The sequence below is a fragment of the Corvus hawaiiensis genome, chromosome 2 (genome assembly GCF_020740725.1).
Source record: "Corvus hawaiiensis isolate bCorHaw1 chromosome 2, bCorHaw1.pri.cur, whole genome shotgun sequence".
Classification (NCBI taxonomy): Eukaryota; Metazoa; Chordata; class Aves; order Passeriformes; family Corvidae; genus Corvus; species Corvus hawaiiensis.
In genome coordinates this window covers 83,549,337-83,564,039 of record NC_063214.1, presented here as the reverse complement: position 1 = coordinate 83,564,039, position 14,703 = coordinate 83,549,337, and the positions used below count along the sequence as shown (strand labels likewise).

The window sequence follows — 14,703 nt, the reverse complement described above, 5'->3', positions numbered from 1 at the left end:
AGACAAGAGGGTTACCACAACCAGAAAAGCCCATTATAAACAAGGATTTCACATGAAAAAAGGGAGAACAGGGTCTTAGTACCTTGCGAGTCTGTGGCAAAAGAAAAAAACCACACAGTGAATAATGGTGTGAAGCTGCAGTAGTTACACAAACATATCAAAGACTTTCAGAGGCCTAACAGTAAATCATGAGAAGAATGCTTGACTTGTTGAGCAGGGGACCAGAACAGTAAGGATAAGACAGTGCTGTTTGGACAAGCTAAGGATGAGTGCATAACTCCAAAGCGGAGGAATGAAGAAAGCCACAAGTAGGCTGGACTTGGCCAACTGTACCAACAAAAACAAAGTTGTTTATCTCTATATAGAGGGTATCTGTAGGACAGAGCAAAGTATACATGTTTAGCTGCACTTGCAATAACTGTTCATATTATTACTGCAGTTCTAGGAAAAAAAATTAAAATCACATAATACAATTGATATAGTTCAGCAGTGCCTGTGGCTGTGCTGAGAGTAAGAACTCTTTCCCTTTCCAAGAGGCTGGTTCAGATGACTCCAGTGAATTTTCCTGACATCATCTTCCTTCTTTTTAAAATTAATGTAACATAACCTTATTTTGTACTGCTCCAGCAGTGCAAGAGAGCCAAAAAGCTCTCCTGTTGGGCAGTTGACCATCCTTACATATGGGGAAGCCCTGGGCTGGCAAAGACCTGGCTCTGTCCCAGACTCCAGCAAGGTAATAGGTGTAGTCTGTGTGAGAGCAAGGATGCCAGAGACGTGTGGGGCTCTACTGCTCTCTGAGCAGTTCCCTTGCTGCCCTATAATCAAGAAATGGCAAGGCAAACATCAATATAGCTGTATCAAATCAACCCAGACAGGAACCTACAATAATTCGTTAAATATAAAGCAAAATAAATTAATTTCTGTTCTTGCAGTTCACCAGTCATGTTATGTTCACTGAACTGGACCCCTTTATTTTCAGAATTTTAAAACAAAAAATTAGCCCAGCTATTTCAGAACTTGACAAAAACTTGTTTGCATTTCAACTTTTCACTATACACTTTCCTTCCTGTGAAAATATTATTTTGTGCTTAGAAAGCATAATCCATTTTAGGTCTCAAAATACTTCATACATGTTGATAAACAGATATTTCCAAAACCTCAGTAGTGCAGCAAAGTGTTAAGGCCACTTTGTCTTTTTGTAAACTGAGGCTAAATTCAATTGACTTCTCTAAGGTCCCACAAGAACAGTTTAACTCAAGACTCCCAACCCAGTCTTCTATATTAAACACACAAGCAAGAAAAACCTTTAGTGTTTTTTCTTGCTAGCAATTTAAAACATTTTCCAGTGTGTTACCATCTTTTTGTGTGTAGTATCAGGTAATATGGGCATTCAGCCTCACTGGTTTTTTTCCAAGTCATAAATGATGAAAGGGTAAAACCCATAGAAAAATTAGGAAAATACACTTAGCAGCCAACACAAGCAACACATAGGAAGTGCTGTAGGCAATTGGGTTTAGAAGTATAAACATCACATTAGTAGACCCATGAGATAGCATGATGTAGCCACACCTGGAGAGACACTCTCCTATTCCCCTCCCAGCCCTCTAATGAAAACAAGCCTGAAGCCAAAACGTGAAGATTCAACTGTACAACATCATTTCTGGTCTCAAAGGCTAACTACATCAAACAGACATAAAATAAGCTGGATTCACTTCAGCCAAAATATGTTTCCACTTGAAACAAGATCAAGTTCTGTCTAGAAGACCTTGGGGTTTTACTAGATGCTGTAAATCTGTTCAGCAGCTGTGGGTGGCACCAGTTTCACAGAAGTGGACGATGGAGTAAGTAGGAAAAGTCCTAGGTAAAATAACTAAAAGCTGAACAATGAAACAACCATTAATCATCCATGGCTCTTTCCTGTAGGAAATATGTGCCCCTATTATCTGGATATCACAGTGAAATATTCACATTAGTAAGTGGCTCACAAAATACCAAACACTTTCATTAGCAAACCATCTTTCAAAAATACTTGAAAAAACACCACAACCACAAAGAATCCCAAAAAACCAAACCATCCTACATGCAATTTTTCCCAAGAAAATGGGTTAAATAAAAAACAGATAAAAAAAAAAGAAACACACTGAGAAAATGATCTAAATACTTGATTGCATCACAAAAGTAAATGCCTATATTCCTGTAACTCTGAGCATGCCTACATCTCCAACAGCTGTTCTAGCTAAGGGCTGACAAGTTAGTCCTCGGAGACTGTTGATGAGGCATGGGGCACTATATAACAATACAGACAGTGGAAACTCACCTGTGGGTGCTCCACCCAAATCATAACACCATGTATTCGAACACAGGAAAGGCAAACCAGCCCTAGGCTCATGGCCTGCATTAACCTCAACACCAAACAACCTACTGCAACAAAGACTGCCACTACAGAGGTCAGGTTGGCTGAAACTAGCTGAAGGAAGCTGGGTGCCAAAGGTGGAAACAGCTTGCTGGTCATCAGAGCATGTTCCAGCAAGAACCTTACAGTTGATGATTCAGTCACCCAGGGATTGCAAAATATACATTTTCCAGTCACATCCCAGCAAATGCCAATTATAGAGAAATCCCCCTCATGAGGCTGATACTAGTCTGATTTGTGGCACAGAGCTAAGGCCCACCTCTGAATCCCTTTAATGAGCTCACACATTCCCACTCTCATAGCTCTTCCAGAATAATTTCACTTGAGCTTCTGACAGAGCGATCCAAAATAAACTATTATTAAATAGTTTCTATGCTAACATAGGTCATTTTAGCAGAACCAGAGTGGAATGCAACTACACACAAAATCACACCTGCATACCTGGGAAGGAGGAAGAAAGAGAGAGCAAGGGAGGAGCAGCCTGCAACAAGATTCCTTCATCTGGCTCAGCTGCACTTCATCTGATTACAGTCTCAGTAACCCTGACAGTGAAAGCTGGAGCTTCTGTGAAGAGCTCCAAGCATGGTACTTTCTAGTCAGTATATATACTGACTAGAATAACAATCCTGATCATGGGCTGAATAAATCACAGGGAAAACAGGGAACCCAAAATACCCCTGCAGTTGTGAAAAGAATGCATATTCTAAATATGGCTTCCAAGAGGGAAAAGAAAACAAATTAAAAGCAAAGATAAGCATATAACTTCAATTTAGCAGAAAACTGTCTGTTTGACAACTGTGACAAGCTTAGAAGAAATAACACGATTTCAAAATACTACTCTTCAGTAGTTTTTCGCACAAGAATTGCTCAATTGCTTTCAACACAGACAAAAAAAAAATGCTGTCAACATAAATAGTTCCAGAGAGCTGAAATTCTGTAGGTAGTGATCAATGTATCAATGTACTTGTCCAAACCATTAGGAGAATGTTACGGATCAACTTTGGAGTGTGCAGTCTGTCTAGTCCGCTCACATCCTCCAACACAGATTTAAAACTCACACAGATTCCAAATGCCCAGTTCTGCCATAGTGAAAATTCCACTCAAAATTACAACTGGCCTTTTTGATTTGTTGTAGCACAGGTACCTGCTCTGCACTTTTTGTTCAGGAGTATTTTTCAAACAGAGCGCAGTCTTATTAATAAAGATGTGCTTCTTCTCTGGCCACAACCCTGCCCATTAAAAAATACCCATGACATGGAACACCTTCAAAAACAAGTCAGATGCAGTTTGGGTAAGTTAACAACATGGTGAAGAATCCTTGATGGGACTATAGTAAATCGTATGCTCCACAGTGCTCAGTCCCCTCTAGAGGGAGGGCTGAGTCCACTAACTGCTCTAAGGAATGGAGAACACTGTCCAAGACACTGCAAAATCCTTCAACCTCATTCTGCTTTTGCTTCTTTAATTTTTCCTCTGAACGAGCTGTATGATTCTGGGAAAAGGGTATCATTATCAGGTTTAGTTTCTTCAGAAGTTACTTACCAGCATACATTTTTGCATTAGCTTGTCCTTACTTGGCCTCAAACAGGCAGCTTTGCTATCATTAAAGCAAGTAGATCTAACAGTATATATGTATTGAAACCATGACACATTCAGTAAGAACCACACTCAGCCACCACTTGGAGAAAATTCTAAGGCTTGACTTCTGAAGGATTCATAAGTACCCCATTCATGGCAAGAGAAAGTGATCTTCCCTGTACTGAAAAGTTTTCTTAGCTTCACCATTTAAAATCAAAAAAATCATGCCTTAATCTAGTTTTACAGACGTGTGTTTTTTCATGTAACCAGACTCCGCTGCCTTCTCTGCCCATGGTAGAAGAATACCTGTGACTGTGTTTGGTTACCACTCCAAAAATGAGTTAATTTTTTTCAAAGCAGAAGTGTATTTGTTTCCCTAACAGAGCACAAAAAGAGATGGATGACCGTGTCTGACTGCTCAATGCTATACTTCATTTATATATTTAGTTAAAATAGTCATATGTCTTTTCTATTAAGATACACAGACACCTAGTACTAAAAAAAAGTACTTGCAATAGGAACAAAACATTAAAAGACTGTTCAAAAATTGGATTCCTTTTCTTTTTAGCTAGTAAGAGTATTTTACAGGGAAGAGGAAAAAAATCTCAAATCAGAGCAGGGAATGCAATAGCAGTTTGATAATCACTGCTTAAATTAACAATTCCTACCCTTATTCTAAGTACAAAGTAATCCATTGCTTCTCTCAAGCAGTACCAGACTACTTAACTTCCTATGCTGGCCAGTAAAAACTACAATCAAGGCTCCTCCTCATTATGCCCAATTCATCTTTTTTTTAGGTAACAGTGGCCTTTGAGTGTCTGTTCTTCTCCTTATGCCATTCACTATGAAGGATATAACTCCTGGAAGGAAATAAAAAGGTGCTTTACTTTCCCCTATAGATGCATAAGGCAAGCAGTGACTCAGCCTTGCATATGCTATACATTACAAAGCTGTTATGCTTGCCCTAAGTGTCTCTTTCTTTTTCTTTTTTTTTTAACACCATATGGTACTAATTATCTTTGTGGGTACAAATAAAAATAAAGACTTCTTGAAACCACATTTGATTTATTCCTGACCACTGTAAAATCAGTAATAGAATACACTGTCAAACCACTGGTATGGAATGTGAATAATGTCTATCTTGCACTATGACTTCCCTCACATACAAACATATATGCACCCATACTACAAAACATGAGGTGAGGAGAGGTATGCTGAAGTCAGGATTCCCTGTATACAACCACTGCTAACACCAACTACACAAGCAAGCTTCACAAATTCAGTTAATTGTAATAGAAGGTCTCATGGCACTGACAATGATGGGCCAGAGGACAAGAAAATCTAGACATCCTAGAGGAAAAAGCATACCATTCCAAAAAGCCAAAGAAGTGAATTAGCATTTTGACATGGGCTACTGCAATGGCTGGTCAATTAACAGTACTGCCTAGCTTACTGGCAGCTACTATTCAAAAAAATGGGGGAGTGGGGGTATAAAAGCACTCAAAAAACCATACTTCAAGAAAGGTGTTGATTCTTCCCCCAATTACCTTCCACCTTTACAGTCTGAAAGTGTTTTCAGAATTAAGACTCTAAACTATTAAGGTTCTTCATCAAGGTAGCAAATTACTCACAAATCCACAATATTTTAAAGCTCTGTAGCTGAATATTCATATTGTACCAAAGTGCTTAGATTGCTTCAAACGGGCACGTGGGAAATTTGTGATGCTCAATTTGTGGTTAGTTACTAATGCAGCAACATTTTGCATTAATGAAACTCCTGATGTGCATTAATTACTGTACGGGCTTGTAACACATTTTTGCGCCTATTAGTTTGCTAATAGTTAGAATAAAAATAATCATGTACGACTTGTGCGAGTAGGGAAATGTAAGCCACAGCTCATTTGAATTTAGAAAAAACAGACTATATTAAGAAACCATGCAGTTTCTCACCAGTTATTCTTGTGCATGAGAAGATGCCATTAAAGAAATGTATCAGCACATCTGAGTTCCTAGAAATGAACTTACCTTGGAGTCCCTAGAAATCGCTGTGATCTCAGTTGTTCAGCCACATACAAAGACGCTGCTGTTGCCAGTAGTTCTCTTCTTTCAAGATCTGTCAGCTTGTGTCCTAGTTTTCAAAAAGAAGTTTAAAAAAAAAATTAGATACCACAGACCAACACAGACACAAAAAGTAACAACTACCAGTAAAGACAATGCTCAGTCCTTACACGTGAAAGCTACATTTTTTCCTCTAAATTAAGACGAGGCGTAGCATAGCAGACGCTCTGAGTTTCAGAGTTTAAATTGCATGTTTTCATACAAATCAGCCCAACTGCTAACACTGGTATCTCTGTTAAAAACAATTTGACAACTGAAAGAAAAGAAACTGAATGATGCTGCAGCATCTTGTTTTCATTACTGACATGTCACCAGTTGACATATTGTGCCTCATGCTGGTAAGGAATCCATCTGTACATTAGAACTTATTCAAAATATAGAACACTCTCAGTAATTTATCTGAGGCAAAGGCAACAGATTTTCCCAACAAAAGGGACAGCGCAACAGTATAAACCCAAAAAATAAATAGAGATAATGCTACTCATCAGCCCTGGGTCATTTAGTGTCATTTGTGTAATCGTTAGATCACAACTAAAGGAGTCAAAGTCATGTTTGACACTTCAGAAACAGAAAGTGGCTCAAAGCAGTCTATAATCTGAAGGCAGGCAACCTGATAAATATTTGGCAAAATGACACAACTGGGGTGATTGGAAGCAGGTTTTCTCCCAGTCTGGGCTTGTTCCAGATAGTGAAGGTTAAATAGAGATTCAACTGTCCATTCAACAGGCTAAAAGAGCAGAGTGCCAGAACTCTGCTCTGCTCATCTTTAGGTCAGAAATCACACAACACAGATTTGGTATGAAAAGGTGGCAAATACGTGTCCAAGAATGATGCGAGATTCCAGAGAAGGGCCACCAAGATGAATAGAGAAATGGAGCACCTCTCCTATGAGGAACGGCTAAGAGAACTGGGATTGTTCAGCTTGTGCCATGGTTTGACACTGGCCCAACACCAGGCACCCATAAGAGTTGCTTGCTCACCCTCCCCTGCCACAGCTGAGCAGAGGAGAGGGGAAAAAATTAACAAAGGCTTCATTAGTTGAGATAAGGACCAAGGGAAAAAAAACACTTCAAGGGCAAAACAGGCTTAACTTAAAGTTACAAAATGAATTTATTGCTAACAGAATCAGAGGAGGATAATGAGAAATAAAATAAGCCCTTAAAAACACCGTTTTCTCCCCAGCCCCTCCCTCCTTTCCACTGACAGCACAGGGAGACAGGGCATGGGGGTTCAGTCAGTCTATCACCATAATTTCCTTCTGCTGCCACAGGAGAGGAGTCTTCCCCTGTGAGGCTGCAGGTCCTTCCCACGAGAGACAGTTCTCTGTGAACTTCCCCAGCGTGGGCCCGCTCTCAGGAGCGGCAGCCCCACCGTCCCTGCTGCAGCGTGAGCCCCTCCCATGGGCACACAGCCTTCCCAAAACTGCTGCACCGTGGGTGTCTCTTTCCATGGGGTGCAGTCCTCCAAGGACAGGCTGCTCCAGGCTGGAAGCAGGGCCCTCTCTCTCCACGGGGTCTCCCACTGGATCACAGCTTCCTCCAGGCATCCACCCGCTCCAGTCACCTCCCCCCCAGGCTGCGGGTGGATCTCTGCATCCCCCATGGATCCCCCCATGGGCTGCAGGGGCACAGCTGCTTCACCATGGTCATCACCATGGCCTGCAGAGGAATCTCGGCTCCGGTGCCTGGAGCACCTCCTCCCCCTCCTTCTTCCCTGACCTTGGTGTTGCCATGTTGTTTTCCTATACATGTTCTCACCTCCTCTTCTTCTCTGACTAGAATCCAAAATCTTGTGACTTTATTTTGATTTTCTTCTTAAATATGTCATCACAGAGATGTTACCAACCTCTCTCACTGGCCCAGTTTTGGCCAGCAGCATGTCCATCTTCAGAGCTATTGGCTCTGCCGGACATGGTGGAAACTTCCAGGAGGTTCTCATAGGAGCCACCTCTGTGGCCCCTCCACTACCAAAAACCAGGCCAAGCAAAACCAATACAGCCTGGAAAAGAGAAGGCTTCAGGGTGACCTAACTGCAGCTGTCTAGTACCTGAAAGGTGCCTGCCAGAAAGATAGAGTGAGAATATTTACAAGAGCATGTAGTGAAAGGACAAGGGGGAATAGATTCAAACTAAAAGAGGGCAGGTTTAGATGAGACATTAAGAAGAAGTCCTTTACTGTGAGGGTGGTGCAGCACTGAAACAGGTTGCCCAGGGGTCGATGCTCCATTCCTGGAAGTCCCAAGATGGATGGTGCTTGAGCAATCTGGTCTAGTGGAAGGTATGTATCCCTGCCCATGGCAGGGAGGTTGGAACCAGGTGATTTTTAAGACCCTTGAAACCCAAGCACTCTATGATTCTGTGAGAGTGAGCACAAGGACAAAGTACTTGGTCCACAAGGCAGGGGGAGGAAGTTAAAATTGACATAAAACAGGACAAGAACTGCAAAACTGAATTGTCATGAAGAAAAGAGGCAAACTTTATCCTTCAGATTTTGCACAAGTGAAAGCAAGAGTGTCTAACAAGCAAGGGAGGAGGATTACACAATAAAGTTAAAAGACAAAGGTTGAGACTGAAAGACTTTGCTCAACTCAGTTACAACACAGCTCTCAAAAAGTGCTTTGTGTGTACATATCATAGCAAATGCAATCATCCAGAACAAGCACAGATTTCACATGAAAGGATGGGGGAAGAGCTTCAGAAGGCTGTGTCTCCCAGAGGAACTCTGCCCAGGGGGGCATATTTGCTTCCAGTCCTGCAGCAGACAAACAGTTACACAGACCCCTTCTATATCTCCCATCATGTCAGTGCTATGTAATGTAAATTCACATTCCCCAGTACTGGTTACTAGCCAGTGACAATTTCTATGAGCAGCACAAAATAAGACTAATGAGATCCTCAAGAAAATCCAGAATGGAGGCTGCTGTAAAGGACTGGAGCAGACTCTACAGTAACAAAGCCACAATTTCAAAACAGGATGTCTTCTGCACAGATCCCATCATTCCACTGGGCATATTAAACAGGGTTAGGTAAAGAGGCTACTTAGAGTCCACCTCAGAAACGCAGTCATGCCACAGTGATGGAAATACATTCAATAAAGTCCAGCTAACAGTACAAAGAAGTTGTCTCAGGCCAAAAAATGTAAATTTAAAAATAACAAAAGTCAGAAAATCTGCATCGATCTCTTTTTAATTTAGTCCACATTAACATATTCTGGCTGAATATTACTGCAAGTTCCTTTGCTCAGTGTTTATTTTTTTTATCTGCCTTGAAATGGAAACTGTCTTCACTTCAACAAACACATGCAGAAATAAAAATGCTGAAAGGTTGAGAACCTGGCTTCAGAAACAAACTCAATTTTTCCTTTGCCAGTCACCAGAAAAACTGACTGCAAGACAAAATTCAAAAAACACTTAACTTCTGTACTATTTGTACATATACACACACATTATATATATATATAAGCCTTATGTAATTATACATTGCAATAACATCAATTATCCGGACCTGAAATGTGCCAATTTTCCAGTTGTTTACACACAGTGAAGAAACTCTGAGATTGCTTTTTCAAAACACTGAATCTAAAACTGATGATTTGTTTACATGTCTCAGCTAAAGGCACATCACAAACCTGCCCTAAAGCCTTTGCCTTTCAGTCCCCCAGCCAACACTCATGACAAGACTGTGTGACCAAAACTGCATGTTCCCACCTGCTTCAACACACACTGTTAGAATCAACTCAAATAAAGGAACAAGGTAAAACTAGAAAGATCCCATGTCAAAGGTTTTATTGCATGACCTCCATCTTGGATGAAATAACAGCTTTTTTGCTTGCTGTGCCACAAAAACTATTTTCTCCCCGTATCTTCAAACAAAAATCAAACTCCAAACAGCAAACAAAGGTCAATAAGTTGAAACAGGTTAACAACTGATCAAGAGTCACACTCATTGCTTCATGACTACGAACATGAAAAAAAATATTTATCCATTTGTCACTATTTACACCAGTTGTGTCACAGACGTGGCAAGCAGAAAGCCAGTTATGCTGTAGTATCCAAAGGAGGATTTCTGGGAGATAATATAAACTGTTAACAGGAACATACCAAAATTAGGTTTTGGTCGCTGGCAAAAAAAATCCAACCCTACCACGGAATGTCCTTAGCATAACTTTGGAGGCCTACCTCAGAAGTTTGATTAAAGGCTGCTTTCTAAGGATGGCAATTTACCTTTATTACACAGGACAGACTGCTGTCAGTACTGCCTTACTTTGCTGAACTCCAGTCCCACTTCCCTTGCTGTCTGCTTTTGCTTTGCTGCTATGCTCAGCTGAATTCTAAACAGCTTTGAAGTCAAAGTTACAATTACATTACTATCTTTGGAAATACACAAATGTTCCAGATAGTAATACTTTTGTTTCCCATCAAGGATTATTTCACTTCAGAAGCTACTCCTCAGGATTTCAGTGGGCTGTCTTGAGGAATAAATTAATATTCACCATCAGATATAACAACACAGCCTTTCACGTTCACCATACAGATTGATTTGAAGAGTAACAAAGCTACCTCTGGAGCAGTTGTCCAAGTGATTCCTTGAAAGGGAGTGAAATGAGTAAGTAGCAAAGGTCCTCCAACTCCCAATATAGGAACTTACACCACTGGTCTTCCCTGCTCTCATCACTGCAGACTCCTGGCCTACACAGAAATTTCACCTCCACAATAAAACATGGAACTGGTAGCTGCCAAATCTCTCTGCTTAACCTGGGATATACTTCTGCATTATCACTGAATTATCAGCTGAATTACATAAGGTAAATGCAGAACAGGAAGAATGGTTATAAAATTAACTCATAACTAAAGGAGTGGAAGCAGTATTGTTCATATTATTTAAAACTCAACTGCACACATCTATTACTACTAAATGGCAGAACCCTGGTCGGAAGGAAGACAAGAAAAAAAAATATTTCTCTCTCATTTCCCTGATGTTATGATTGCTTAAATCAATATTATCTCAGTATCCCCCAAGCTGAGTCAAAAAGGTTCATGCAATTACTTTACATAACCAACTTCAAATTAAATTACATAAAAGGTCATTTTTCCTATAACAGTCTCATTTGCATTTTGTCCTAGAAACGTGTTTCCTACTATCAATTACAGGGAAAAAAAACAAAACAAAACAAACAAGCCCTGGTTATGTGCCCCAGTCAGTTACTTAATACTTGAAGAGTGATTGTTTTCTTATTGGGAAGAATAAAAATTAAAAGCATAATGGGTAAGATAAAAAGTACAATGCATAATTCAGATCAAGACCAATGTAGGCAAAGTTTATAACATTCCTAGGTTCTGTTTTAGGTCAAGTTTTTCCTAGTGGATTTTGAAGTTAACCATTACAGATGGCACATATACCAAGTAGGTTGAGGCACAAAACAAAGTTGAATGTTATTAAATGGTTTAATTTCTTGTGAAGGCGAGCACAGCTTTGTTCCACACAAACAGTCATGGTAAGAGACAGGCATAAGCGTAAGCAATCTCAAACCATTCAGAGTAGTGCAGAAGTGTATCTCAGAGAACTCACGCCCACTTCTAAGATGGATGCTATAGTATACAAAAAGGAAGCCTCTACTAGTCTGAATTATAAAGGAAGTAGTGACAGACTAAGAAGTGGTTTTTTAGCCTCAGCTGCCAGAAAGAAGAAAGCAAACTGTTAAGTCAACCTTTATAATCCAGTAGCTTCACAAAGTTAAAACTAATATTAGATTCCAATGCAGAGAAAATGAATGGAATTAGCAGCAAGCATCGTCCATCTTCTAACAGTGAGAGGGGAAGCTGCATTCCCCCCTCCAACTAATAGCAAAAGCCTCCAGACCTAAATTTAAAAGTCTTAGCTGCAGTCCCAATTCACCTAAAAAACACCTTTGCTCAGAATCATGGCATGACTGAGGTTGAAGGGACCTTTAAAGTTCCTTAGTTTATTCAGTGTGAATAAACCCCTCCCCACCAAGCGATCTCAACATCAAATTCAGAATAGGTTGCTCAGAGATTTGTGCAGTGAGACCTTTAAAATCTCCAATTTCTGACCCCTGATTCTTGCTGTGCTGCTGTGCAACTCATTGAAGAGCCTGGCTTCATGTTCTTGGGAACCCCCCCAAGGTCCTAGAAGGCTGTCCTTAGGTCCACTTTAAGCTTTCTCGCTCCCAGGAAAAACAAGACTGGTTCTCCCAGCTTCTCCTTACGGGTCATCTATTCCAACCCCAGTACCACCCCTGTGGCTCTTCACTAGACTTACTCAAGCTTATTGCCACCTTTCTTACATGTATGAGGAGGTTAAAACTGGACACAGTATTCCAGAGATTGTTTAGTAAGTATTAAGCAGAGAAATCATTTCACCCAATGTTGGGGAAGATGAAACAGGAAAGCCTTGGAAATATGATTGCCTGACAAAAGATTTTGGGAATATGAAAACTACAGGCAACATCGAAATGAAAGCCACTTTTGAAATACCAGGTCTTAGTTACTGAACAACTAGAAAACAATGGTATGGCCGACTGAAGTAATCCCCTCTTGATGGAACAATACCCTCTGCTTGCAAACAGGTCCAAGGGTCAGAGCAGACCCTACTAGCTCAGCAGAAGGGGTCCAAAGAGTAGTTTTTAGAAGTTAAGATGTAACACTCTATGGTAATATAAGAACTCTTATAGGCTGTATGTAAATGCTATAGGATTTGTATCTTGTATTAGATTGGTTAGTGACAATTAGAATATTCAGTGCAGAAGATGATTTATTGTATTGTAACCAGGACTTCAGACATTCTCTTTCTCTTTCTCATTCTCATTCTCTCTCTTCCACTTCCACTCATGCTCCTACTCTCTCTCTCTCTCTCTCTCACCCGTTCACTCTCTTGCTCTCTTGGGCCTGCTCAGAGCTGAGTCTACCAGCTCTGAGCAGTGCCCCAATACCCACGCCCTTTACAATAAACCGGCTGTGTCCCAAGACCTGCCTATAGAGATCTCTCGTCTCCATCCGTCACCGTCTACGTCCGGCCGTCCCGACAGGACCACAGAACCCCCGTAACCTACAACCCAACCCACATGATTATGATAAACACAACATGTCTAAAGGCCTTCACCTCACACACAGTCTCTGGAGCCAATATGCCATTTCAGAGGAGAAGGGCTTCCTCTTTATTCCTTTCTGCATTAAAAATATAAAGGATTGTCCATCAGAATTTCTGTTCTTCCTCTCCATTCAAATGAGGCAAACATGCCAGAAGAGGGAAAGTAAATGATTCCTTTTCTGGCTTTTTTCCCCCTCATGTATTTTGGGATGACTTTTGTGATATTCTCCTGGAAAATGCCCCATCTTTCACTGGCACAGGATGTGTCTCCCAAAGAGACTGACTGATTTGAGACATCATTTAATAACCAGGAAGAGTGGAACATCAAGAAAAACTCAATATTTTAAACAAAAACCAGGAAAACATTAACTGTGAGACAGTCTGAACCGCAATGACTAATCCCATGAACAGGGTACTAACCTAAAGATCCTTTATTTGTTCTTTGTCCAAGACTCCTCTTGGATCTTTGTGAAAATAGAGATACACTTTCTGTGCCTATAAAATAGGGATAATACATAGTAAACTTCTTTCTCATCAGGCAGATTAGGAAGTACAGAGGCTTCCCAGGTTGTTTGGAAGCTGTAGTAGAATGGTGTATCTGACTCCTGCATGGTTGAAAAACATTTTTATTCTGCAAGCAAAGTGCTTGGAGGCCACTCTAACACAGGTGTACTAGTGTCACCTGACCTAATCAGTGTTCCTGCACCCACCCTCAGATCTACACACCGCCCAAAACATACGTGTATGTTCAGAGCAACAACCTACTGCCAGCCAGCATTCCAGCCAGCCATCCCTCACATGGACAAAAAAGTGGCATGACAGAAGCTGCTTTCCCACACTAATCAAACTCTGCACAAGGTTACTTTTGGCACAGCTATTATTTTAAAATAACTTGCAATGAACAAATTTCTTCTGGTAGTGAATGTTTACTTAAAGATGGGGAGAAAGAGTTAAACTCTAATCATGAAAATTACTGAACATGCCCATTCTATATGTAATTTGAAGTGGGCATCACACAGGTTAATGGAAAAGTAGCCGAGATACGTTTAGTAATTCACTTTTTCTTAACTTAGAGTAAAGGTCTTCTAATAAAGGATTTATAATGGAACTCATAAAATGAGACTGGAAAACAAAGCATCTCTTATTTTACTCTTAAGTAAGACTCGATATTTATACTTGAAGAAAAATGCACAGAAGAAATGGGCCAGTACTTCATGCAGTCACCAGAAAGAACACAGCTGACATTCATTACTTACCATCAGTGTACATCACCAGTGGCAATTGTGCAGTTTACAGAAGAAACAATGGATTGTGCTTGAGCATTAACTTTACATACATCTCTGTTGAAACGTTTCTATTTCTTAAGTTTTCCAAATTTAAAACACCTCTGGTATGGATTCCTACTGTTAACAACAGCACACATTTCTACGTATTTCCAGATCCATGTTGGCTATACATTGCTCTGATTTTTCAGATTGTCACAGCTCTT

At 40.4% G+C, this 14,703-nt stretch overlaps 1 protein-coding gene across 1 annotated transcript in view; it reads right to left on the bottom strand.

Annotated features, from left to right (window-relative positions):
* Nucleotides 1-14,703, bottom strand: part of PCCA (propionyl-CoA carboxylase subunit alpha) — a 273,709-nt gene that overhangs the window by 122,023 nt on the left and 136,983 nt on the right. The window contains exon 18 of the mRNA XM_048295883.1: nucleotides 6,017-6,119. Coding sequence (XP_048151840.1) covers nucleotides 6,017-6,119 — 103 coding nt within the window. The remainder of the gene's footprint in view (nucleotides 1-6,016; nucleotides 6,120-14,703) is intronic.